Source organism: Clytia hemisphaerica, unplaced genomic scaffold (assembly GCF_902728285.1).
Source record: "Clytia hemisphaerica strain Z4C2 unplaced genomic scaffold, Clytia hemisphaerica genome assembly, whole genome shotgun sequence".
Classification (NCBI taxonomy): Eukaryota; Metazoa; Cnidaria; class Hydrozoa; order Leptothecata; family Clytiidae; genus Clytia; species Clytia hemisphaerica.
The window spans coordinates 109,523-133,565 of NW_027104598.1; the positions used below are offsets into that span (position 1 = coordinate 109,523).

Genomic DNA, 24,043 nt, shown 5'->3' on the forward strand with positions numbered 1-24,043 from the left:
TACGTAATTTTTATAGCATTACCCGTAGTTTCTAAGTCACCGGGTATGCTAATCTACGGGAGAGGTTTGAACGTGTCAACAAATGAGCAGCGAGCGCCAGCGCCCAAAATCAAGTTAAGCGTCTCCATCTTCAGATTTAGTCAAATCACATCAGCAACTAAACTTTAGAATAATTGTGTTGGAAACTGCAGGTTAATTATGATATTCTTATGTCTATATATATGTGGCTTATTCGTAACGTCCATAACTGGAACTGATTCAATCGAAATTGTTCGAGGTGTCAGCTTACAAGGTAAATTTTTCTTCATTCAGCTAATAGTCTACTTTCAGAAGTTTTTCACTCAGGTAACTTAACAGTCCGTCACAAACCGCCATATAAACAAAATTCAACATTCTCACAAAAGTGGTCTTTTTGATTTCCCAAACATTCCTCTAAAGCGTTCACTTCCACAATAATTTATGTAAATTGCAATTTCGGTCAGTCCACAGTCGGCTTCAACATATACACGTGTTTTTATTTACGTGACCGAAGTGTCTACTAAAACAATCCGGGGGAAAGTGGCGAAGCAACACAACAGATTATTCGCAAAGTAAAGAAATATCTTTTCGCATTGACAATCAAATATAATATATTATATTATTATATCCTTAATTCAAAAATCAAAAATTCATTTTTCATTCGCGAAAAAAAAAAAATAATGAATTACTATTACTAAGACGCCCCCGTTTTTTACTCTCGTTTAATTTCCGATCTCGGAACGTGCAAAACGCCCGTCCACCCAATCAGTTTAAATTCACTTTAATTGTCCATTGACTTTCAAAAAATAGTATTTAGAAATTATGAATTTATAATAATTACAAAAAACAAAAAGTTTGATACTTCATCAGTGAAATATTCAATAAGTTCCTAGTTTAAATTTTCAGTGGGCGTTTTTCTAGGGCTTCGTTTATCGCACAATTTCTGCGTCACACAAACTTTCTCGGCCGCTCGTAATAATTATGCATTGCCAAATTTGGTTCTCCATTGTCAAGTCAGGATCGATGGTGACGTCACCTAAGCATAAAAAAGAAAGGATTTCGTCAGTTTTATGCACTTTTCGTAGACTAGTCGGAATACTTTTTTTTACTCGCGGGATTGATGGTAACTTTTCATCAGATAAAAAAATTCACTCCATTAAGAATTAGTGAATAAGCCTTTCTTCTTTTAGAGCAATATAATAAAGAATAAGAAGACAAATACAAAAAATCAAAAATATATGGTTAATGCGGGTAAATGCTGTTAAGCCCATCAATACAGCACCAAAAACAGGGTTGCGATCAACCTGCACCTTTAGGTGAAAAGTTCAAGGGTTAATGCTGTTAAGCCCATCATTACAGCACCAAAAACAGGGTTGCGATCAACCTGCACCTTTAGGTGAAAAGTTCAAGGGTTAATGCTGTTAAGCCCATCATTACAGCACCAAAAACAGGGTTGCGATCAACCTGCACCTTTAGGTGAAAAGTTCACAGACAATATGGTCGCCAGTCATCCTATATTACTCAAACAACTGCAGACACCTATCCCATGTTTAAAATGTGGTCACTTGAATGTAAATGGTCTTTTCCACAAACTCGAAGATGTGAGAATTCTTTTAAGAGAAAGTAAATTTGACTTATTTGCAATCACAGAGACTCACTTAAACGAAACTGAGCATGATGATGATGATCTAAAAATTGACAATTATCTCTTCTATCGGAGAGACAGAAAAGCTAAAAACAGTTGGGGTGGTGTCCTCGTCTATTACAAAAGAGACCTTGTGGTAGATGAAATTGAAGTTGATACAAAGATTGAGTCGATTTGGATAGAAGGAACTATTAACTCTCAAAAATACCTTCTGGGTTGTATTTATCGCCCTCCCAAAATGAAAAAGTTTCTTCAAAGTTTTACACTAGTTCTGAACCGTTTTAACCATCGATCAAATATATTTCTTCTTGGTGACTTCAACATTGACATGTCCGAAGATAACAATAAACTAACGAAAGACTTTAACCAAGTTCTTGCTGAACATTCTTTGACGAACGTTATAATGAAATTTACTCGAATCACCGCAACCTCAAAGACACTTATTGATCTGGCCATTACATCGAACCCAGATAAATTTTTGAAAAAAGGAACATATGCAATGGGGCTTTCTGATCATGACCTCATTTATTTCTTATTGAATCTACGGCGTATAAGTTCACCACCAAAATTGATTTCTGTTAGAAATTACAAGGACATTGATAACGCGAAACTTAACAAGGACCTGGAAACCTGTCCATGGCATATTATTTCTATGTTTGACGACCCAGATGACTCGTTATGGTGTTGGGAACATCTTTTTAAAAACGTCCTCTCCTCTCACATTACAACTAGGAAAGTGAGAGTTCGAAACAACAATCAACCCTGGATGAATGGGGATGTACGTAAAGCTATAAATGACCGCTTCAAACTATTAAATAAAGCAAGACAAACCCCACGAAATTCCAAAGAATGGAAGGACTACAAAAGAGCCAAAAACAAATGCACCAACTTGATAAGAACCACTAAAGTAAATTACTGGAGAGAGAAATTTGTGACATGCGAGTCCTCAAAATCATTCTGGTCGCTTGTAAAAAAATTCAAAGGGAAATCAAATAGCCGACACATTGGTCCCTTAAAAAATGAAAATGATATCATTGTTACTGATGACACTGATAAAGCAAAAACAATGAATAAATTTTTTGCTAATATTGGAAAACAACTTGCGACACCTCCACAGACTGACGAATATGGATCTTTGAACTCGTACATTTATCGAGTGACCCCTACTATATCTACAATCCAATTCTCAAAAGAACTTCTTCAAAAATCGTTCAAAGCTGCTGTAAAAATTGGTAAAGCCGGGGGTCCTGATAACATCACCGCTAAGGACCTATCTTTGAACCCGGAAGCCTCAGTTGAGGGTTTACAGTACGTTGTCAAATGTAGTTTATCGTCTGGTACTTTTCCAACTCAATGGAAAACTTCTAAAGTATCTGCAGTCTTCAAGAAAGGCTCTAAATCGGATTGTTCAAATTACAGGCCGATATCATTACTCTCAATCCCAAGTAAAATTGTTGAACATCTTGTCTGCTCACAATTAACTGACCATCTCAGAGAGCATTGTCTCGAATCCGAACACCAGTGGGGCTTTAGACCAAATCGATCGACCGATGACATCCTACTCTATATGACCGAGAAGTGGAGAAAAGCCATCGACTCCCGCCAATCAGTTGGTACCCTGTTCATAGATTTTCGAAAAGCATTTGATAGCGTATCCCACCCAATTCTACTAAAAAAGCTAAGCGCTTCAGGGGTATCAGGTGACTTTTTAACCTATCTTGAGAGTTATTTGTCGAATCGTAAGCAATTCACTGTTATCAATGGAGTCAACTCAGATTGTGCTGATGTAGAATTCGGAGTACCACAAGGGTCACTTATCGGCCCACCGTGCTTTTCAGTTAATGTTAACGACATGAGTGAAAGCATTGATTGTGATCTAGATCAGTTAGCCGACGACTCAACAGCGTACACATCAGATCCACATAGCGATATTGTCATCAAAAACCTTCAAAGAAGTGCCCATCAACTTGAATCGTTTGCCAAGAAAAACTCGTTAACCATCCACCCTGACAAATGCAAAGTTATGCTTATTTCTAAAAATCGCTTTGTTGGTCCTCTTCAAAATATAACTATTTGTCATAAATATGTTGAGATAATAAACTCAACAAAATGTCTTGGAGTTACAATCGATGACGAATTGAAATGGGATGTTCATGCTCAAAAAATTACTAAAATGTTTGGTGTTAAAGTCAAGAAGCTTTACCAAATGAGAGGGATGCCAAAGTCTACCCTTTCAACCATCTATTTTCAAGGAATATTACCATCCGTCCTGTATGCTATTTTGATTTGGGGAAATTGTTCCGATGCTTTACTATCAAGCATTGAAAAGTTCATATAAGAGCTGCCCGCTTCATTCAGCGGATAAAGAAATCAGTCCCAGATATCTATGTTCTGTCACAGGCCAAATGGAAGGAAATTATTTATTATTATAAGAAGAGCATTGCGTGTAAAGTGTACAAAATATACAACGGTCTCAGCTCACCACTTTTATCGGAACTTATCAGCAAATCAAATACACGTGGAAATAGAAAATCTTCAAAAATTGACCAGGTAAAATTCACCTTTGTTGATTATAAACGATCATTTATGTACAGAGCAGCTATTGTTTGGAATAACATTCCCAGCTCAATACGAGAAATAAAAACTTACAAAGCTTTTACAAAAGCCTTGAATAAATCTGATTGTTTGGATAAAATTAATTTTAATATGACGGGTCGTGCACTATTATATAAAGATTATGTTTATTACTAAATTACATTTACTGAATATATATATTTTTTTCTTAGCAAATTTTTAGCTTATTATTACCTAGAGTTTATTTATGTACTTTTATATAATGTATGTTTCTCCTAAATTCTCCTGAGTCTTAATCCTAATCAACTTTTTGTTCCTATACAAAAACTCCTAGATTCAACTAACTTTTAGCTTGATTCAACCAACTTTTAGCTTGATTCACAAGATTTTACTTTTTCGTTTTTTAGCCAGTAGGTCCACATCAGTTTTTTACTGCCAATATGTACAGAATTGTGTATAATTGTATATAGTTTTGTATATAGAACCTGACCTGCTTTACCAAATAAATTAATAATAATAATAATAATAATCTTCGTTATTTTTAAAATGAAGCACAACCGAAAAAAAACAAAACTTCAGAAAGTTGCGTATTTCCAGTGAGTAAACAATTCTGAAAATTAACAAAATTGATGATGATGATTTTTTTTCGGTCAGGCAAATGTCTCGTATTGGGGGTTCTAGTCTTGAACCCTAAGCCTACGCGGGATTGCAGCGTTTGGATAAACAAGACAAAACTCTAAAAAAGCTGGTGTTTTGACGCGCTTCCGTGTTCTCGAAATATCGCGGTTTGTGGCGCACTGCTTAATGCATGTCCCAAATTATTCAAAATTTACTTTTCGTTTTCACCCCCAACTCCAGCTCTTAAACCATACCAAATCATTCATTTTTGGAAGCGTATTTGGATATAGAATGTTGGATAGACCTTTTTTTAAAGAGGCAACCCTGTTGAATAATTATGTACTATAGTCCAGCATAAAAACAACGATACAGCTATGCATAATTTTTTTTTTTTTTTTTTTTTTCTCCAAGCCACTAAATCATGATCACTTTGTTTATTTATTTTGAAGCTATGCATAATTACTGTTTCATGCATATTATAATAATTATGCATGGCTATATCGTTGTTTTTTTGCTTTTTTTGACAAATGATAGAACTCATCAAGAGGAGGTTTTTAAAAAAATTGAAAAATTTGATGAAAAAGATGTCAGCATTTTATTGCAAAAATTTTAATTTCTGCAATTTCTGCTGACATCATCAATTTTGGGAAATACTTTGAACCTTTTTTGAATCATCTCAATTTGCTCTATCACTGGTCCAAATTTCATAAAGTTTTGATTTATATTTCTTGAGATATTAAATACTTTTTGTATTTACATGACATCATCTATGTAAGCAGGTTTTCTTAAAATATCTCTAATTATACTGAGAAAAGAATTAAGTAACACCAAATCCGATATTCTACATCCAATTACGCTCCCAAAAATATATAATTTGTTATGGTTTATGAACTGGAACTGGGGGCCAAAAGTTAATATGCAATTTTGGGACACGCATTAAGTTACCCGAGCAGGCTTCTTACCAGATAATTTAGCTTTGATTGCATTGAGATTCTATTGTATACGATTAAGATTTATTATTTAGGGTCCCCTGCCCCAGTTGGCAACCACAATTTCTTTATTCATTTTTTTCTACCATGCTGAACTTTGCTTCGAAAAAGCAGCACGGCATAAAAAATACATGTGAGCAGTTGGGCGGGAGTTCGTCAGTAGTCCAACACTTTCTATTCGGACAGTAAAAATGCCCGACTTTGGATTTGATGAATGCATCAGTATTCCGACAACCTTTTTGCCAACAACAATATATATTATCAATTGCCAAAGCGAAGGAGACACGTCTCACGTGCGTTTGGTTTGGGAACGCGAAATGCAAACGCAAACTACCGATGTCTAAACTTTTCAATATATCTCCAGAGCTAATAGATTTTTTGATATTCTGTAAAAAGGTCCAAGTTCCTGATTAGTTTTACTAAGTTCTGTGAAAAAATCATAACCATCAGTGAAATACTAGTTCATCTATTTAAGATTGAAGACAAAAATTTGCGAAGAAAAATAAACCTTCAGTTAGGAGCATTTGGCGAGTTCGTGGACGCGGCCGCAATCAAAAAAATCATAACCCCACTCATAAAAAATTTATGTTTGCGTCTTTTTTTACCATTTTTTTGCTCAAACAATATAGCAAACATAGTAAGTATAAGCAGACTGTGCCTTTAATTGGCTGTAAAAACATGCTGCGTCAGTAGAAATTTCTCCAACTTTCAACAATGATAGAACACACCTATTTATAAAAAATTAACCAGCGCATTTTTTATCTTTCTACTTCTTCATCTTCAATGAAGCTCTCAAAGTCAAATAGAATTAAGCATATAAGATATTCTTATAATTGTGAAATGCCGCTTGCACCTTCGTTACGGTGGAGTGCGTGACGTAACTCACACAGCAAAAAACTCGCCTTCATATTGGGTGTTTTGGCGTTACCACCCTCGAAGCAGCGGGCGCCTTTATCATTCCGCAACTCTTTTTGTGTCCTTGTGGCTGTATTTAAAATAGCGTTGTTGTATTATTTGTTTGTTTGTTTGTGTGTTCATTGATTCTGTGCTGTGGAGAAGGGCTAGAGCAGTATAGACCTAATTCATACAAAAGTTATGGGAAACTTATGTTTTGACTTTGTACCCTATGCTTCACGCCTGTGCAGGCAAGTACTTAAGCTAAAGTTTTTTGAAGTTTGCAAAAAAATGCCACATGGAAGATCTTTCAAATTCAGTATGTGAATAGAGCAGTAAAAAATACAAATTTTTTATTTTTCCTTTTTTCTGCAAAAGTTTTAGGAATGGAAATAAAGCGATAATGATAATTGAATACTATCCACTGATGGCACTATCGTAAGGCTAGAATCTCTTCGTGTACTCTTCCCTTGAGAAAACGATTGACAGATTAAAGTTTTTCACCTGCGTGAGAGCTCGTGGATGCTCTGCAAGCGCTCTCTGCTCATTCCTAAGACCGCGCTAATGGTAGAATTCGAACTGTGACAGATAATTTTGATGGAAGTTGTTGGAATGTTTACAAGACTCTTGACAGAAAATGCTTTGTTTTATTGTCAACGATGACAGTGCCAATATTAATCTTGTTAGATCTGATATATTGATGTTTGTAATTGCAGTTAATAGTTTTGATTCCATTGAAGAATAATATTCTGGTTTTCATGTTACTAGATGCTGTTTTAGAGCTTTAGAGCTAGCTTGTAGAGAGAGGTGAGCCATATGCCTGTCTAAGCTTAAACTCTGATATCAGGATTAGAAACTAGGCTAGTCTTTCTTACCTCTTTTATCTTTCACTTTACAACGATACAATGCTGACAAGTTGACACAACACATTGACAAGTAATCCCTGAGAGAAGTTTATATCAAAATCTGCAACAAAAACAAAAGTGTTCTCTTCTACTGATTGCTTTCCGGCACTACCCTACAGCTGTTTATCAAATTTCCACCAATGAGGTTGCCGCAATTCAAACGATTCTTATTTTTGGCTCCTGTGGCCGCTTAGTGCCTTGCATGATGGGTGGCTGTAAAATCCCACCCTTAATTATATTTGTTTCAATACGTGATCCTAAGGCTTAGGTTTTTTTCATCTTCAATTTATTGAAGAAATCGGGAATTTGATGTGAGAGTTGTCAACAATGTGCCGTAAAAAATCATTGAATAAAAGAAGAAGGTGAAATCTTAAATATTTTCATTTTGAAGGATTTGTGCAGAAAAGTGAAACATAGAAAAGTTTCATTTTTCATTGCATTAATCGAAATGGGGGATTTGAAAATTTTCTATGTTTTGTTTTTTTGCGCAAAACCCTGTAACTATGGGCAAGCAGCCCGTTACAAAGATGTTGGCTTGAAATCGAAAATGAAATCACTGAAAACGAAAGTAAAATCGTTTTCAAAATCTCATAATCTTGATATACAATTTTAAGTCTAAAATTGTATGTCAGACTTAGCTCTAAAGCTCTAAATAAAACAGCATATAATAACATGAAAACCACAATATGATTCTTCAACAGTCTTCAATGGGAATCAAAACTATAAAGTGCACTAACAAACATCAATTTGTCAGGTCTAACGAAATTAAAATGGAACCTTTCAAGAACCTTGTAAACATTCCAACAACTTCCATTAAAATGATTTGCCCTAGCTAAGTTCTCCCTCTTTCTCTTTCAACCTCAATTAAAGGGGAAGTTAAGTGATTTTTAAGGTATACGTTTTTTCCATGCAAACCAATCCTAACATCATAGAATTCACGAAAATCTCAACTTCAATGTCTAAACATCGATATATCTTTCATAAACACATACTCTTTTAGACGCAAAAACCGGTGTTTAAAAGACCCCCTTTCTGTTTAAAATTTCTTCTAATCTCTCTTTCGTGTGACGTCATTTGCTCCAGAAAGAATCTTTTTTAAACGATTTTGTAGTAGAAAAGAGCTGTATCATAACTGATCAAAACTTTTTTCAACCCCTGATTTTTTCAATATTTCATTACTTGATGTTTTATACGGTCTAACCATACTAGAATCCAAAAACCTTGTTTTTTTTCAATAGAAATTCAATGGTAGCCACAATATCTAGGTATGTGAAAGTCGAATCTTTGTGTTTTCAGTAAGGTCCAGTAAGCTTAGTAAGTTTTGGATTTCTTTCCATGTGAAGAGGCCGTAAGTAAAGTTATAGTTATGAAACACGAAAGACAAGAGATATAAAAATTGTATTTAGACCATTCCTCGCTCTTTAAAGAGAAAAATGTTGTTAAATAATTCCTATTTCATGACAAGTCAACGTTAGTGAGTTAATGCTAACGTACGTTGTGCGCCCTATATCTAAAGTCTAGAACTTGTTTTTACCAGTAGGTTTTTCTAAAGGCTAGCTAATCCAGTGGGAAATTGAAGTCTGAAAGCAACTGGGTTAAATATATATTTTTCTAAATTCTAGGAGAAGTAAAGGAAGGAGGAACTTTTGAATCTCGCACAGTAAAGTCAAAGTCAAAATAAGAAACTTTTAAATGGGATATGTTAATTCTTTTTTTTTCTCGATGGAATCATTTTAAGCCACAAAATTCAAGTGGAATTAGCGATTTACCCAATCGGGATGAGGACTATTCGCGGACACATTTTCCTCTGGAGAGCCGAAGCTTTTTCCGCATCTACAAATCTAGCATTTACGGTTGCTTCATCAAACTAAAATTATCACAAAAGGTCAAGGACTTACTAATCTTGTAGCTAGAAAGAATGAGAAAGTATAGGATCGAAGAAACGTGAAGAAATCTTGAAAAAAAACGAATAAATGTCTAGCCAGGTTTAGCAGAATCTCTTTACAAAACACTGTTTATCAGTGCAGATTTTGTTTAAAAGAAAATTTCTGTTCGTCTTTTGGAGCAAATTACGTCAGAACAGATGCTCGTGCCATTCCTCTTTAAAAAACGCGTTCTCTTTAAAAACTCACTTTTATTGCAAAAAAGAGGGAGCTATATCTCGTAGAAAAAAGTGTTTCGAACGAATAAAAAGTAACCTGAGGCACATGATATTGTCATATAATGATGATAACAGCATAAAATGGGTATCCTAGAAATTACTTAACTTCCCCTTTAAAGGGTTTAAATATTAATAGATTTGGTAAAAAGATTGTTCCAACCCACAATTTTGAGCAGCACAAAGTTTATTTTCATACTAGAGGTATTGTTTTGTAGCTTTTTGAGCCTTTACTCATGTATTGATGAATGGCAATTGAAGTCTTTTTTTCTTTTCAAACCTTTTTTGTCTGCTTGTAACAATTTTGTATTTTCTTTGAACAAAACGAACTGGTTTTTCGGGTGCTACTGGGCAAACTTGAATCCCTTGGAATTTCCTTATACGTTTTTTACACCTAACAGTAAATAGGTCAAGGAAGATAACTATTAATAGAGATACCTCAGATGTTTTGCTTTTTTATGATTTTTCTGGGTTTATAAAGACATTTGGTTGCAAACTAGGACCAGTTACCTGGAAGTCGGGTAACTTGCATCAGTGGAGGGAAACTTGCATAGCCATCAAATGCCTGGCCAACCAAAGCAAAATTTCAAAAAAAATGTAAAAGTGCAAGAACTGCGCAGCATTGAGCTCTACTCTACCATTTTAGAATCTCATTTACCTCGCGAGTATTTTTGGCAAGTTACTGGCCGGCAGCATTGCGGGTAAATAAAACAGGGTGGTTAGTAAAAAATCACACAAGATCATAAATTTCAAGATGGCAGGAATTCAAATGTTGCTCGATGGCTGCTGGACGTGTAATCTCAAATTTGATAATGATATTAAAAATAAATGATATCAAAAATAATTAAGCATGACATCTCTTTATAATTAGGAGATATACATCTTATAATTAAATCATGTTTGTTTTGATTTAACTTTGTATTTTAATGACCAGCCAGATCATTCATTTGAGGGCTATGCAAGTTTCCCTCCGCTGATGCAACTGGACTTAAGACTCTATTTGTATAAACTCAGGAACTTTTTGTAAAAGTATGAAAAGAGAAAGATAGATGGAATTCTAAGAAACAAGAGTATCAGAAAATAAATTTTTAAAATCTTTGTCAAAATCACTCATGACAGCTGTGCTTTAGAACAAAGCCCATACATGGGTTGTAATTGAAAGACAATACTCTCTACCTTTTTATTCAATGTTGATTTAGAGTGGAGCTATTTTGTTGATAACTTCATAATTCTAGATATGGCTTACTATTTTACAATTTCAAAGTGAATGGAAACGTTTTTCCCAACACTCAAAATGTCTTGCATTCCAACCATTTATCAGGTTGTCTTTTTTACAAACGACCATGCTAATATCTACAATCTTGGAGTTTTAACTTTGAGTTATAATATGAGACTTAAGACTTAAGACTGCTTAGGACCTTAGGATCTCAGGATTTGAAATCTTAAAATTGTTCCAATAAGGCTTGGAATAAATCCTAGAAGCCACTGAACCTCTTCAAAATTGAAATATTTAATGAAATAAAGTGGAAGTACTAAAATAGCAGTTGAACTCTAAATTCTGAAAAAACAATAAAATGCACTAAAATCTCGATGTAATCTCGAGATTATAGCAACAAGGTAAATTCCAGACTAGTACTATTTTTCTTTATATTCAGAACAATCATTTTACGATCCTGCCAAAGACTTTACATGCCTGGATGGAAGCAAAACGATACCATTTGACAGTGTCAATGATGATTATTGTGATTGCGTTGATGGCTCAGATGAACCAGGTAAAGTAGGAATGACAAATTTCAATCATTGCAAGTTAAGGCCGGTCTCCACTTACGCGCGTTGCAATCGCACTGTTTGGCTCCAATCCTTTTTGCTTGGAAAAAAAATGTCATAGAAATGTAGCGCGCTTGAAAAAAAGTTGAATACATTTCAACCTTTTTCATCCGTTACGTCAGATCATGCCAATGGAATTGCTTCATTTTTCTTTTGACCAATAACGTGGAAGCTTTGCTAGATAAAGTACGATCACAGCATGCACAAGTGGAGACCGGCCTTTAGCCCTTTCAAATTTCTGTTATAATATGTAATACAAACAAGTAAACTAAAAACTGCATCTTACTTTAAATTTTACTACTGCTAGTGGCTAAGAAAATATCATGTTAGGATAACGTTATTGTATTGTTATGATATTTTGCTGAAAAACGAGAATTCAATCCATAAAATTGTTTACAATAGAAAAATTCTAATTTGGTATACATACTGGGTTCCTAAAAAAAGACACCAGAAGCCGTTAACGATAATTATACCAAATGTAATATCATTAGGATATATTTCTATACATGAATAATAATTATGTATGAAAAATCAAATCTCGAACTCTACAGATCCTCTTCAAACCTCTTCATTATATTTTTTACTTTATTTTATAGGTACATCAGCTTGCCCTGAAGGGAAATTTTATTGTCAGAATCTTGGACATATTGCAAAATACATCCAATCATCAAGAGTGAATGATGGTATTTGCGGTAGGTTTAGAATGAAGATTGTATTTATTGTGTTTGTTGTTTTTGTACTTTTTTCATTACCCCTTTATAATGTGGTCTCCATCAATTCACAACTATTTTAAATTAGATTGAATTGTCTGTATTAACAATGATAGAGGTTTTTAATGATACCTTTGCAATCAAATTTCCCTGTATCACTGTAATAAGAGAGACATCAGCTCCAAAAATAAATTAAAAAAATTCTCAAAAATAAAGAACCGTAAAAAAGACACTATCGCATTTTTGGCCCCTTAAACATCTGAAAAAGAATGGAAATATTTACTTGACCATAGTGTGCAGATGGGTCTCTACCACTCCCTTTATAAATCTCACTTTACGCACCCCTCCCTCGCCCACATCGTTTTGTAAAATCATCTGCTGTGTTGAAAAATAAAATTCAGAAAATGAAATTTTGCATGATGCTGTCAAAATTATATGCTAATTATTAAGGGGTCCACTTTTATGCAGATTGAAGATAGGGATGAGATTTTCAAATGAAAAAAAAAACGTTTTCAAAAAGTTTTGGACTTTCAAAGATAAGATGGGTCCAAGATATTGGTAAACCACGATTATTGCCACCTCTTTGATTTTTCTTTTAAAGCTAGACCTTTCTAGACAGAATTATCTATAATCAGTGATCTGTTAATGTGTTATTGTTTGCTAAGTCAATTTCAAGTCCCGTCCGAATCAAAAACTAAGCTTTAACCAGTTTTATTTTGGAGGATGTAACACCTTCGTTCAGCAAGGTTTTTGTACAAACATCCATAATAGAAAGAAGCGACATCGATTCATCTATATTGAAATTATTATTGATAATTATTTATAAGCAATTCTCGGTGGGGGTTACTAGTGGCTGCCTATATCAGTGCCTATAGACCAAGAGTGTAAAACCTATAAGCCTGGAGCTGTCTAATGCGTAGACTACAATTCATCTCGCTCTGAAAATGTTCTTTTTTTTTCTAGATTGTTGTGATGGGAGTGACGAGTACGACAGTTCTGCTGCTTGCTTCAACAGATGCGAGTAAGTAATGTTTTTGTGATGAATTTTTTTAATTTGAATTGGTATTGTCTCATGTACAGAAGAATAGAAGAAAGATTCTTCATTTGGAAATTATTAGAAATATTCTGTCTCTGTGAGTATCTATCACCATTAAAATAGTACAGTTGACGCTAGCTATTGCAATTTGAGGGATTGAATTTCCACTGAATAAGAGATCATATCGTATCGTAAGCGTTGTTTATGAGAGTTTGCCGTTGACGGTGACTTTCAATATTATCGAATAATGGAGTGTATCGAATAGTAGAACGTCAAATTAGAGGGAGTAACTGTATTATATGAAGATGTTGAACTTTATAGGTTTTGTTTTTAAATAAGAGTGATATTGTTTGCTTACTCATCAATTTTAATTACAAGCTTTTTCACATGAAATAGACACGAATGCTGAGCAAGATTGGCCAGAAAGGGATATGAGAGACCTGATATGAAAGACCTGATATGAAATGTGTCTGATATGAAACGGGAAAACTCATGTAAAAATAAAACCTTCAAGTTGTGATATAATACAAATGATATTAACGAATAATGGAGTGTATCGAATAGAAGAACGTCAAATTTAGAGATGTATTATCAAGATGTTGGACTTTGAGCCGAGATTACATTTTAAATGTTTTTCATCTTCTTTTATTTACCTTGCAGTGAGGAAGGTCGTGAAGAAAGAAACAGACGTCAAGAAGAACTTGAAGAGCACAATGCTGTGAGTCTTGTTATTAAACATTTTGTATGAGAATTCGATTCCGTCTTTTTGTGGCTATTAAAGCTGGGTTTCCACTGGAAAAAATAAGTTTATCGCGAATTTGTTTGTCGCAAAAAATAAATCCAGACACATGTCTGGAATGAAAAACCTTTTGTTTTATTTGCGATAATGATGAACAAAATATAAGACTATGAAAAATGAAGGCGTTTTCATTCTACATCGCTTATTATTTTTTCTTCTGCCATAAATACCATTTTTGGAATCCTCAGAATTACTCGTCTGGGAGTACGAACAACCCACAGCGTACCGTAGTAAAATACTCTCCTTTTATGCTACGTTCGATCCTGTCATTAGGGATACGAAGTGAAGAAGACCTACATTCAAATGGGAGCTGACAAGAAGATAGAGAAAAAGGTATGTTATGTTTACATATCAAATAACAGTCTTGACTAATTGCATGCTCTAGAGACCAAAGAATCACAGAACGATTCAGATTACAAAGGCGCGAGTCTTTTTTAATCTGTACGGATAATAGCAAGATTCGATCGATATAATTATTTACTCACACATTTAATTGACAGTTTAAGTTCGAAAGTAATTGAAACAAAACTATATTAAAATACCTTGTAAAGAAATCGTCAGAAATTTGTTTCTCGACTAGCTTGAGAGCAAACTTATAATATTACGAAGCCCTAAAACACCACTTAATTCAGAGCAACTTTCGTTGCATAGTACCCCTCCTTTTGAAAGACCCGTTAGGATTCTTTCAACCAGTGGGGGTAAAATTAACTAACCAAAACTTGATGGGGATTGATATTCCCATGTTTTTTATGGCTTGGGATTTGAACTCTATTGAAGTTGTCAAGCCAGAAAGTTCAGTGGGGATGGAAGAAATCGCACAATATTTTTCAGTGAGGATTTGCTTATCTTATTGTTTTCAGCGGGGATAATAATTAGAGTATAATTTTCCACAGGGGACGATATTTTGGCCAATTTTTCCAGTGGGAAGGGATTCCAGCGAGTATGTGAGAAGGGGGTGTCTTAGTTTTCTTTACTCCTCTGTCTTTACGTTTCTTGCATCTATTTTGTTTTTTCCTTCAGACACGTTCTGATACATTGAATCAATTGCTAGAAGAGAGAAGAGCAAAGCTGGAAGAATTGAAAAGTAAGAATATAAATGATTTGAAAATCGAGAGAATTACATTTTGAACTTGTATTTGAGTGTATAATAAAGGGCAGCGTGACGTCTTTTCGCAATTATTTTTGATATACAAAATCAAAATCCGATAACAATTTTTCTTAAATCTCAGTATGGTTTTGGTAGCTACGAAAAGAATTGATTGATTAAAAAAGTTATTCAAAAAATGACTACCTCAAATCTGTTATCATCCTTTCAGTCAATGATTTTGTCTTAACTTCTGATAGCTGCATATCTACCCAAAATGTGACCTTTTCTCTGCGTACGTACATTTTCCTTTGATCCCTCCCCTCCCCCTGTACCCTAGCATTCGCTTTTGAGAAGACCCCCTCCCCCCTTAGTGCGTACGTACTATTTGGTAGGGACTTCGATATTATTTATGTTTTATATTTTCTAACTCGAAGAAGTGAGTTTATAGTACATTTAGATTTGATTCAACAGAGTTTTTTTTTCAATTCTAAAAATGAATTTTGAATAAATAACTTTCTTCCAGCAATCAAGGAGGCAGCAGAAGCACCCGAGAAAGAAGCAAAAGACAAGCACGAAGATGAATGGAACGGTATAAATAAATTTTCCTTTACATAATAGTTTTGGTTAATCCTGCTGGCACAAGACGTTGTTTCAACGTTTATTTTACGTTCACAACGTTCATATAACGTTAGATGAACGTTGAAACAACGTTGTGTGCCAGCTGGGAATGAACAAAACGAAACAGTTATGACTTTGGCAAAACGACAAATTAAGAAAATGTTAAACTTCTCATAGGCTAGGATAGGTCATATCTTCTTTCTCTTTTGAGCGTACAACTCCTAACATTCTTTTCTTTGAAATCTCTATTGATAAACATATTTTGTGAAATTTGTCTATTATGTTTAAACCTATTAATAAGCAATTCCCAGTGGGGGTTGCTAGTGGCCGCCTATAGCAGTGCCTATATAGACCAAGAGTAAGGCCTAAAACCCTGGAGCTGTCTTTTGTATAGTCTACTCAGAGACATGCATAAACTTTTGAAATCTTTTTCTGTAGTTATCTATTGTGTACTTGTGTACATAACAGTACATAAACCTTTCAAATCTTCTTTCTACAGAGATTCAACGAGTGAAGAAAGAAGAGCAAGAAGCAAAAGACAAATTGGAAGCGTTCAAGAAACTTGATCTTGACTCCAACGGATGGTAATTGCAATCAATTCTTCTTATCTAATTATTAGAGCTCTAAGATCGATCACGAGTTCTCCTATCTAAAACACAGTCATATCAGTATTTCCATGTATTAATTAGCTAAGGCCTGTTGCAGCAACCTTCAAAGTGCAATTTCAAAACCACTCTTTTTCATTGAAAATATTATATTTACATCTTACATTTTTAACTCCTTTGTGATTTTTATTTTTGTATCATGGTTCAGATATCAGAGTAGATAACCATTCCTGTCCCACTTTCAAATTGTGGAGAAACTTGCGTTATCCTAACCTAACCTTTTATAAACACCTTTTGATTTTTGTTTGTTTTTAGGGTGCAAATATCAGAATTGATGGCATCCCCCTACTTGAATTCTGACATGTCTGAAGAGGATGCGAAGGTTAGGAAAAGAAAGTCCAAACGAGTTTTGAAATATTGCAGTTTAAATGAAAACCAGATTATCAGATCCAAAAGAAATAACAAAACCCTGCATAAACCGAGATTGGTCATCATGCTTGTATTTCTGAAACTTATATTTCAGGTTGTCGAGATCTCTTCTGGATTGTTAAAATTTCTTTCAAAATGTCACATGTTTGAAAACGTTCCCAAGATTTAGAAGAACACAAAGAACAACCCTTCTCGGTTCCCAGTAGTCGATTGTCCTTTAAACTCGCCCGATCGGTCAATTGAAAAAAAATCAACGCCTCATGGTTTTCTTCGTTGTTCTCAATTCAATTTTTTTCATTCCTTTTTAGGATTTACTTGGCGGAGAAGCACTAGTTGATGGAGAAGGGTTTGATAAAGTGTTTTCACCGGCAATCAAAGATCGATACTTACCTGATGGAAGACCAGTAAGTTTATTATATATTGTGTTATACAGTGACATAAGTGATATAGTGGTCTGATAACAGATTGTCCATTCTCCGCACACCACTCTCTGCTCTACAGGGTTGTAGTGAATTTGATTATATGTCCTGGTTCAGCCTGGTTGTTCAACCAAAACAAATCAAAACTGCGTTGCTTTTTGCTTTAAACGAAATGTCTATGTTTGTTTGGTGCTATTGTTTAGTTTTAGTCAATCCCCACGCTCAAAAGCTCATTCATTATAATATTAATTCCGAATCTCGATGAAAAAGCGGTCGGCCAACCCGGGCAGATTTTCTTACGGACCCATAGTCTTTGAATACGTGCCATACTCGAAGTTATCAGAATCTGCTTGGAGATTTGTTATATTATAGTATTACAACCGATCATATTTATAGTTTTTATTGGATTTCTCTTTTATTTTACAATTAAGTGTATTAGCGTGCGTCCTGCTCTATAATTGACTTCCTCTTGAAATTTCATCCATAGAAACCAACTGAGGATGGTCAGGAAGACGCTCAAGAAGGAGGCAGTGAATTACCCAAAGATGAAGGTGATGACGGAAGCAGGCCATCAGCAACAGATGAAAGCCAAGAACCAACCGGTAAGCAGCATTCCCCCTCTTGTCTAAAGTGTTGGGTGTTACACACATATTATTATGGACTTGATTTAATGGCTAGCATGAAAATAAGTGTTTAAGAGCTGGAAAAGTTCTTTTACTAAAACAAATTTCCATTGATGTCAACATCATGTCTGTAGTTAGAGTTTTAAAAGATACTTCAAATTGGCCATTTGAAGTAACCGGGCGTTCTTTAGAAAAAGTAATAATTTGTTTAATAGACAGTTCCAACCAAATCAAATAAGAGCATATAAAAGCTCCAACTTGTCCCGTAGTTTAGACAGGCTTAATAGTTTTCATGTAAATTCAAAACCGTTCATTACATTATACACATTATACACACACGCTGATAGAAGAGGAGTTGAAAATTCGACAGACATTCGCTGAATTAGACAACACCGACAGTGAATCGCATGGCGATGATGATGACGACGACGATGATGATCTTGATAACGATCCCGATCTAAGAGAATCGGGAGATGGCCATCCCGATAATCACGTGACATCCTCGTCTTCATCCACTACTAAACCCGGTAATGAGCACCTCTCTTTACTTTAAGTGATGGAAAGTGTGCAGATGTGTTATCAGGTTGTTATGGTAGTTGCAATGTGTTTATGGAGATATTATTCATTACCAAGTATTAGCATTACACGCGTGTACTGATTATCGTTTTTTTGTAATAAGACAATTGTTCCAATGTTTTTTCGGCTGAACCTTGGTAGATACAACTGACTTTGATTGAATATTTGAGATTAATCTTGACGATTGATCGATCTTTGTATGCTGGCACTGATTTGTCTGTCATAATTAAACGTATATATTCAAAATGTTTAACCCCATTCCAACTCGCTCAACTCTTTTGTTTGAAAGTGGTCTCAACAGCACTGGAAAGCACTAAAATATTGTTAACATGACATGTTTTATCTTGGCGATGGATCGATCTTTGTATGATGCAACAGATTTGTCTTGAAATCGGCTGTCACAATTAAACGAATATTCAAAATGCTTAAAGGTTTTGTTTTTAAATAAGAGTCATATCATTTGCTTACTCATCAATTTTAATTTAAAAGCTTTTTAACATTGAATTGACACGAATGTGTGAAGCAAGATTGGGCAGAAAGAGGAAAAAACAACATTTTTTTGCTTATATCAGTAGTAATAGTATAACAATAGGCAGACACTGTCCTGATATGAAATATGTGTCTGATATGAAACGGGAACGCTTATGTAAAAACAAAACCTTTAACCCCATTCCAACTCGCTCAACTCTTTTGTTTGAAAGTGGTCTCAACAACACTGGAAAGCACTGAAATATTGTAAACATGACTTGTTTTACACATAACACTGTACTTTTCCTATTACCACATTAATTATTTGTGTTGAAGAAAGGTTAAGTTCAATCGAACGACCTTCTAAGTTTACAGATGCCCTTCATACCTCCATCGAGCGACGCATGCCGAAAATGTACGACGACTATTGTTAACATCTTTGTTGAGCGATATTCACCCGTATTCAATAAAAGAACTTTGTGTATAGCATTGTTATGTAACAATTATTCACAAACACACTGCAACCATCACATAACAACACATTAACACGTCACATATATTTTCATCTACCTTATTACACGAATATTAGGAGGCAAGTATTTAACGTCTTTGAAATTTACACGCAAAAAATTAACACTAATTTTATTTGCTTTTTCAAGGAAACCACGGCTGGTTTTAATTAAAGGGGTTTTAATTAACACGAAATTTCTTAATTCGTGTTAAATTACATGTCTACTTATTTTCGTGTAATAAGGTATACATCATCGTTACTTTATCTACTGTTCTGTTAAACTTTACCACTTCTTCCTTGCCCTACCACGATCCTAACAGAATGATTTTGCTTTCCATAATCTTCCTATCAACCCTACTGTTTTTTGGTACGATTTTATTATGGTTTATTGACGTCAAACTTTTGTATTTCTAAGCCTGTCAATTTAATGACTTGGGGGTATTTGACGTCATTCTTTCCTGCTTAACCAATACCCGTTTTTTTTTTCGGCCAAGGTTTTGAAAATTTCTAGAAATTCTTTTCCGAATAATAGGCGAGTAAAGTATTGCCAGGAAACCTCGTAAGTAAAGACTTTGATACTCGGGGACTAAGGTTGCCCGTTTGTAAACTTTTAAAAGCAGAATTCCATTGTAAAAAGTATTTCGTTTCTGGAGACAACTGAATGATTCTTATTGTAATTTCAGAGGACAAAATGCCAGATTACGATGAAGCAACCAGAGCCTTGATCGCCAACGCCGATAAAGCACGACTGGAATATGATGAAGCCGACAAAGAAGTCCGAGAACTTGAGTCTGAACAAAGGTTTGGAAATGATTAAAAGATTTTTTTTCTTAACTTCCTTTCTCTTTGAAGAGGCTGAAGTATTACCTTTGAATTAAAGATTCTAATCAACTACTCTTAGGTTCCAAATAAACGGGCTCCCCGCGCTTGTGAATATTTTGAAAATTTTCCAACCCCCTCCCCCCTCCCCGTTTATTAATTTTTAAGAAGGAAGAAGCCTATATTTACCTTATTTTTGGGTTTTCAGAAGTACAATTTCCAACCCCCCGGCAATTAGGCCCCACCGTTTATTAAAATTTTGAAAATTTTCCAATCCCCCCGTTTATTTGGAACCTAAGAGTAGAGACTTTTGTTTGAATCAAGTGGGCGAGGGGACATGCGTTTTATGAAAAAAAGATTCGAAAAGCGATTGTACGAATAATGAAGGAATAATGCGGCCAAATAATATATATCAATCTTGCAGTTATATAGAATTTTCTCTGCTCACTTTCCAGCACTTTGAACACTTATCTCGGATTGGATTTTGGAAAAGAAGACGAATTCGCTGCTTTGAAAGGAGATTGTTTTGAATTCACTGACCGAGAGTAAGTTTTTTAAGAGACATTTCCAATCTCAAATTGAGATGAAAACGGTGAAATCAACTGTACTTGTTTCTATAGCAGCGATGTACATTTATTGCATTCTTTTATGCTGTGGTTTCCAAACTGGAATGTTTTCGAAATCTTAAATATTCAAGTGTAAGCAGTGCATTTTTCTGACCGTTTCCTCTGGTTTCATGCATCATTGAGGCAATTATCAGTTGGAGTATCAGAAAAATGTTTACTCCTATTATTTACCCGAAGGTCCTTTTATATGCTCGAGGTTTGGTATTGACTCCCTGTCTTTTTACGATTTCATCAGGGAATTCGTGTTGTGCTCGCTATAATTTCCTCATAACATTTAAATAGCTCACCATGAATTTTCCTCATTTGTTTACAATTATAGATACATTTACAAATTGTGTCCATTCGATCGTGTCACACAACGCCAAAAAAGCGGTGGTAGTGAAACTGACCTAGGGTAAGTTCCCCTTTATATACTCTCGGGTACCTAATAGCCGAAACTCAAAACTTAATAAGCAGGGGGGGGGTGTGGAATAAAAATATCCTGGGTGGAAAATGTTCTTAGGGAGGCTAATACAGCAGAATTAGGGCAAAAGAGTGAACTTTCAAAAAAGATTTCCCAAGAATCAATAAGCGGGGTTGGAATAAGAATGTCCTGGCTGGAAATTTTTCGAAAAATTAATTAGCGCCCCCCCCCGGCTATTAGGTACCCGAGAGTACACGGACAACCTTCATAAGGTGTTTCAACAGTTTTCTGACTTTTGATAATGTTAAGAATTATCCTCAAAATCGATTTTCCTAAATCTGTCAAAGTGTTTGAACGTCTTCATTTTTATTCTTCATTACAATTGAGCTAGAATCTCTGTGTGTCTGTCTGTATGTCACAACTACTTTAGGACAGCCTGAAGACTTTAGAAATGGTCGGATTTAGATGAAATTTGACACACTTGCTCCTTGGGTGAAAGCTCTGGGAACATTAGGACTCGATGGTGTTATATAAATAATCTTCTACTAAAATTTACAAAACGTGAAAGGTACTGAACTTAGGCTAGTGCGGTTAGCAAGCTCGACAATGAATTCTGTGAATGTGAAGAGAGGGATTTTTCGGTTGGTTTCAAATAAGAGTGATAAAATTTTTCCAAGTATGACTTTCATCAAAATTTAGTGTTTACAAAATAGGAAAAGAAATGTAAAATAAGGGCAATATGACATAACTAACCTATTTCTTCTTCATTTCAGACGATGGGGTAATTGGGAGGACGGATACAATGCAATGAAGTATACAGGTGGTACTGGTTGTTGGAATGGGCCTGCACGATCAACACTGGTACGTATAAAGGTTTTCAAAAGTTACGTAACCTAGCGAAAGCCTTCTATAAAAGAAGCTAAAATGAAGTTTTAATTTCTTTTCGCAAATCGAGTGTTTGCTTCCATAAAAGGCTAATTTATAAGGCACCTTGATAAAGTTATAAACTCCGCCTGAATTTTTTGTAAAATTGTATTTTAATGGACACAATACAGTGGAGTCTATTTAACCCGAACCTCTTCACTCAAGCAAGAAAAAGTGAAGCCTTAAGTTTGCACCCCAATTTGAATGACTGATTGAATTTAGCACTTTCTTTGTTTCACTTTCAATCTAGCGTTCAATTTAGCACTTTCTTAGGTTTCGCTTTCAATCTAGCGTTTGTGTGAAAACCACGCGGGCCACGCGTTTAGGATGGGAAATAAGTGGCTTCATTTCTTACCAAGGAGTTTCGCGACTCCATTATATTACTCAGTTAAACTCGATACAGTTTTTCTAATCACAACTCTCATATTTTCCAGGTCAAATTATCATGCGGTCGTGAAAATAATTTGTTATCTTCTGTCGAGCCTAGCCGCTGTGAATACGAAATGGAATTCAAGACGCCTGCCATGTGCACTCAGGCTGGTGCCAACGGATATCGCCACACCGAATTGTAGAAAGGATGTCGTTTTTTAACAGTATTCTAATTTTTCACTTTTAGGATTTTTTTATACCATAAATGACGAAGATTGTTTCTTCATAAAGAGAAGGATACATTTCCTACCACTTTGTTTACGCAGCATTTTTGAACAAATACTTTTTAGGGCAATTATGCTTTGAAACATTTTGAAATATTATGTGAAATATATTGTCTTGCAAAAAATATCAAATTAGTTTGTCCCTTTTGATTACTTGTATTGTACAGTCCCCTCCACTATGTCGAGCGGGAAGATGCTAGTTATTTACAGTAATATATTTCCCAGGTCTATCGATTTCTATGAAATACGGTGGCCCACAATTGCCACGGAAAGAAAAAGAAAACTTTTCACGGCTAAAAAAAAGAAAAGCCACGGCGAATAGAAAAATGTTCACGGCAAATAGAAAAGTTCACGGCGGATTCGTTCTCCTTATACTACTTGGGGGTTTATGTTTCTTTTCTTTAAAGTTGATGCAAAGTAGTACAATGTGTACTTAGCTCGAGGCTAATCAATATCAACTTTTGGGGGGTTTTGTAGAGGTCTGCAATTCAGACTAGCTAGCGGAAGGATTCTGTAAGTAGGGAACTTGTGAAGACTTGCCAACTCAACCAGCTTTTCCTTACAACTGTATCGAACTGACGTAATGGTTAGATCAGTAAGTTCAGTTATTCATATTTTCTCTTTTGTGTTGATAACATTTTCATATCCTATGAAGACAAAAGATACCACGAGATATCCGGATGTGTCTAGTCACAAAATAGAAAATAAGTCCTTTTCTTCAAAGATATATCGGTAGCTTATATCTTTCAAAAGAATGAAGAATGAAGAGTGGGCCATATCCTTTTATTCTATTTTTGAAAATAATAAACACTGTTGTTCATGAACAGCAAAAATAAAGTAGGACGAATTTGTTACAATGATCAGTCAGACGACTGACCCGGCGCGGAAGCGGGGAGGCTGGTGACACAATATACTTTTTCTCTCCAATTAATTCCCGCTTTGAGTCTTTAGCCCCTCCACTTTTACGGTTGTTCCGCCACGTGCCTGATGTGTCTGATCCGGGGGATGGGGGGTGCTAGAGTTGCGAGCTGACGGGGGGGGGTGCTGCCAGACTTTCGAACTTTGGACCCTTACCGGGACTAAAAAGGAGAAAACAAAGGAAAATTTTT

At 35.1% G+C, this 24,043-nt stretch overlaps 1 protein-coding gene across 2 annotated transcripts; it reads left to right on the forward strand.

The window, feature by feature from the left end:
• The first annotated feature begins 57 nt into the window (after window positions 1–57).
• LOC136824099 (glucosidase 2 subunit beta-like) lies at window positions 58–23,053 on the forward strand. Of its 2 annotated transcripts, XM_067080261.1 has the most exons (18): window positions 58–292; window positions 11,457–11,573; window positions 12,225–12,320; window positions 13,302–13,359; window positions 14,035–14,092; window positions 14,447–14,506; window positions 15,194–15,257; window positions 15,784–15,849; window positions 16,378–16,462; window positions 16,799–16,865; window positions 17,221–17,316; window positions 17,819–17,933; window positions 18,302–18,481; window positions 20,193–20,310; window positions 20,784–20,873; window positions 21,274–21,348; window positions 22,131–22,218; window positions 22,716–23,053. In XM_067080261.1, the coding sequence occupies exons 1-18, from the start codon at window positions 199–201 to the stop codon at window positions 22,851–22,853; spliced, it is 1,665 nt and encodes a 554-aa protein (XP_066936362.1). In that variant the 5' UTR covers window positions 58–198; the 3' UTR covers window positions 22,854–23,053. The 2 variants fall into 2 exon arrangements, with proteins under 2 accessions (XP_066936362.1, XP_066936364.1); XM_067080263.1 differs by lacking the exon at window positions 18,302–18,481 and having other exon boundaries at window positions 115–292.
• Window positions 23,054–24,043: the final 990 nt, after the last annotated feature.

Bases quoted from the DNA above. Each gene is read 5' to 3' on its own strand.
- LOC136824099 (XM_067080261.1), top strand. From the start codon at position 199: ATGATATTCTTATGTCTATATATATGTGGCTTATTCGTAACGTCCATA. The intron at 17,317-17,818 runs GTAAGTTTATTA...TTTCATCCATAG, and splicing joins ACTTACCTGATGGAAGACCA to AAACCAACTGAGGATGGTCA. The intron at 22,219-22,715 runs GTACGTATAAAG...CATATTTTCCAG, and splicing joins GGCCTGCACGATCAACACTG to GTCAAATTATCATGCGGTCG.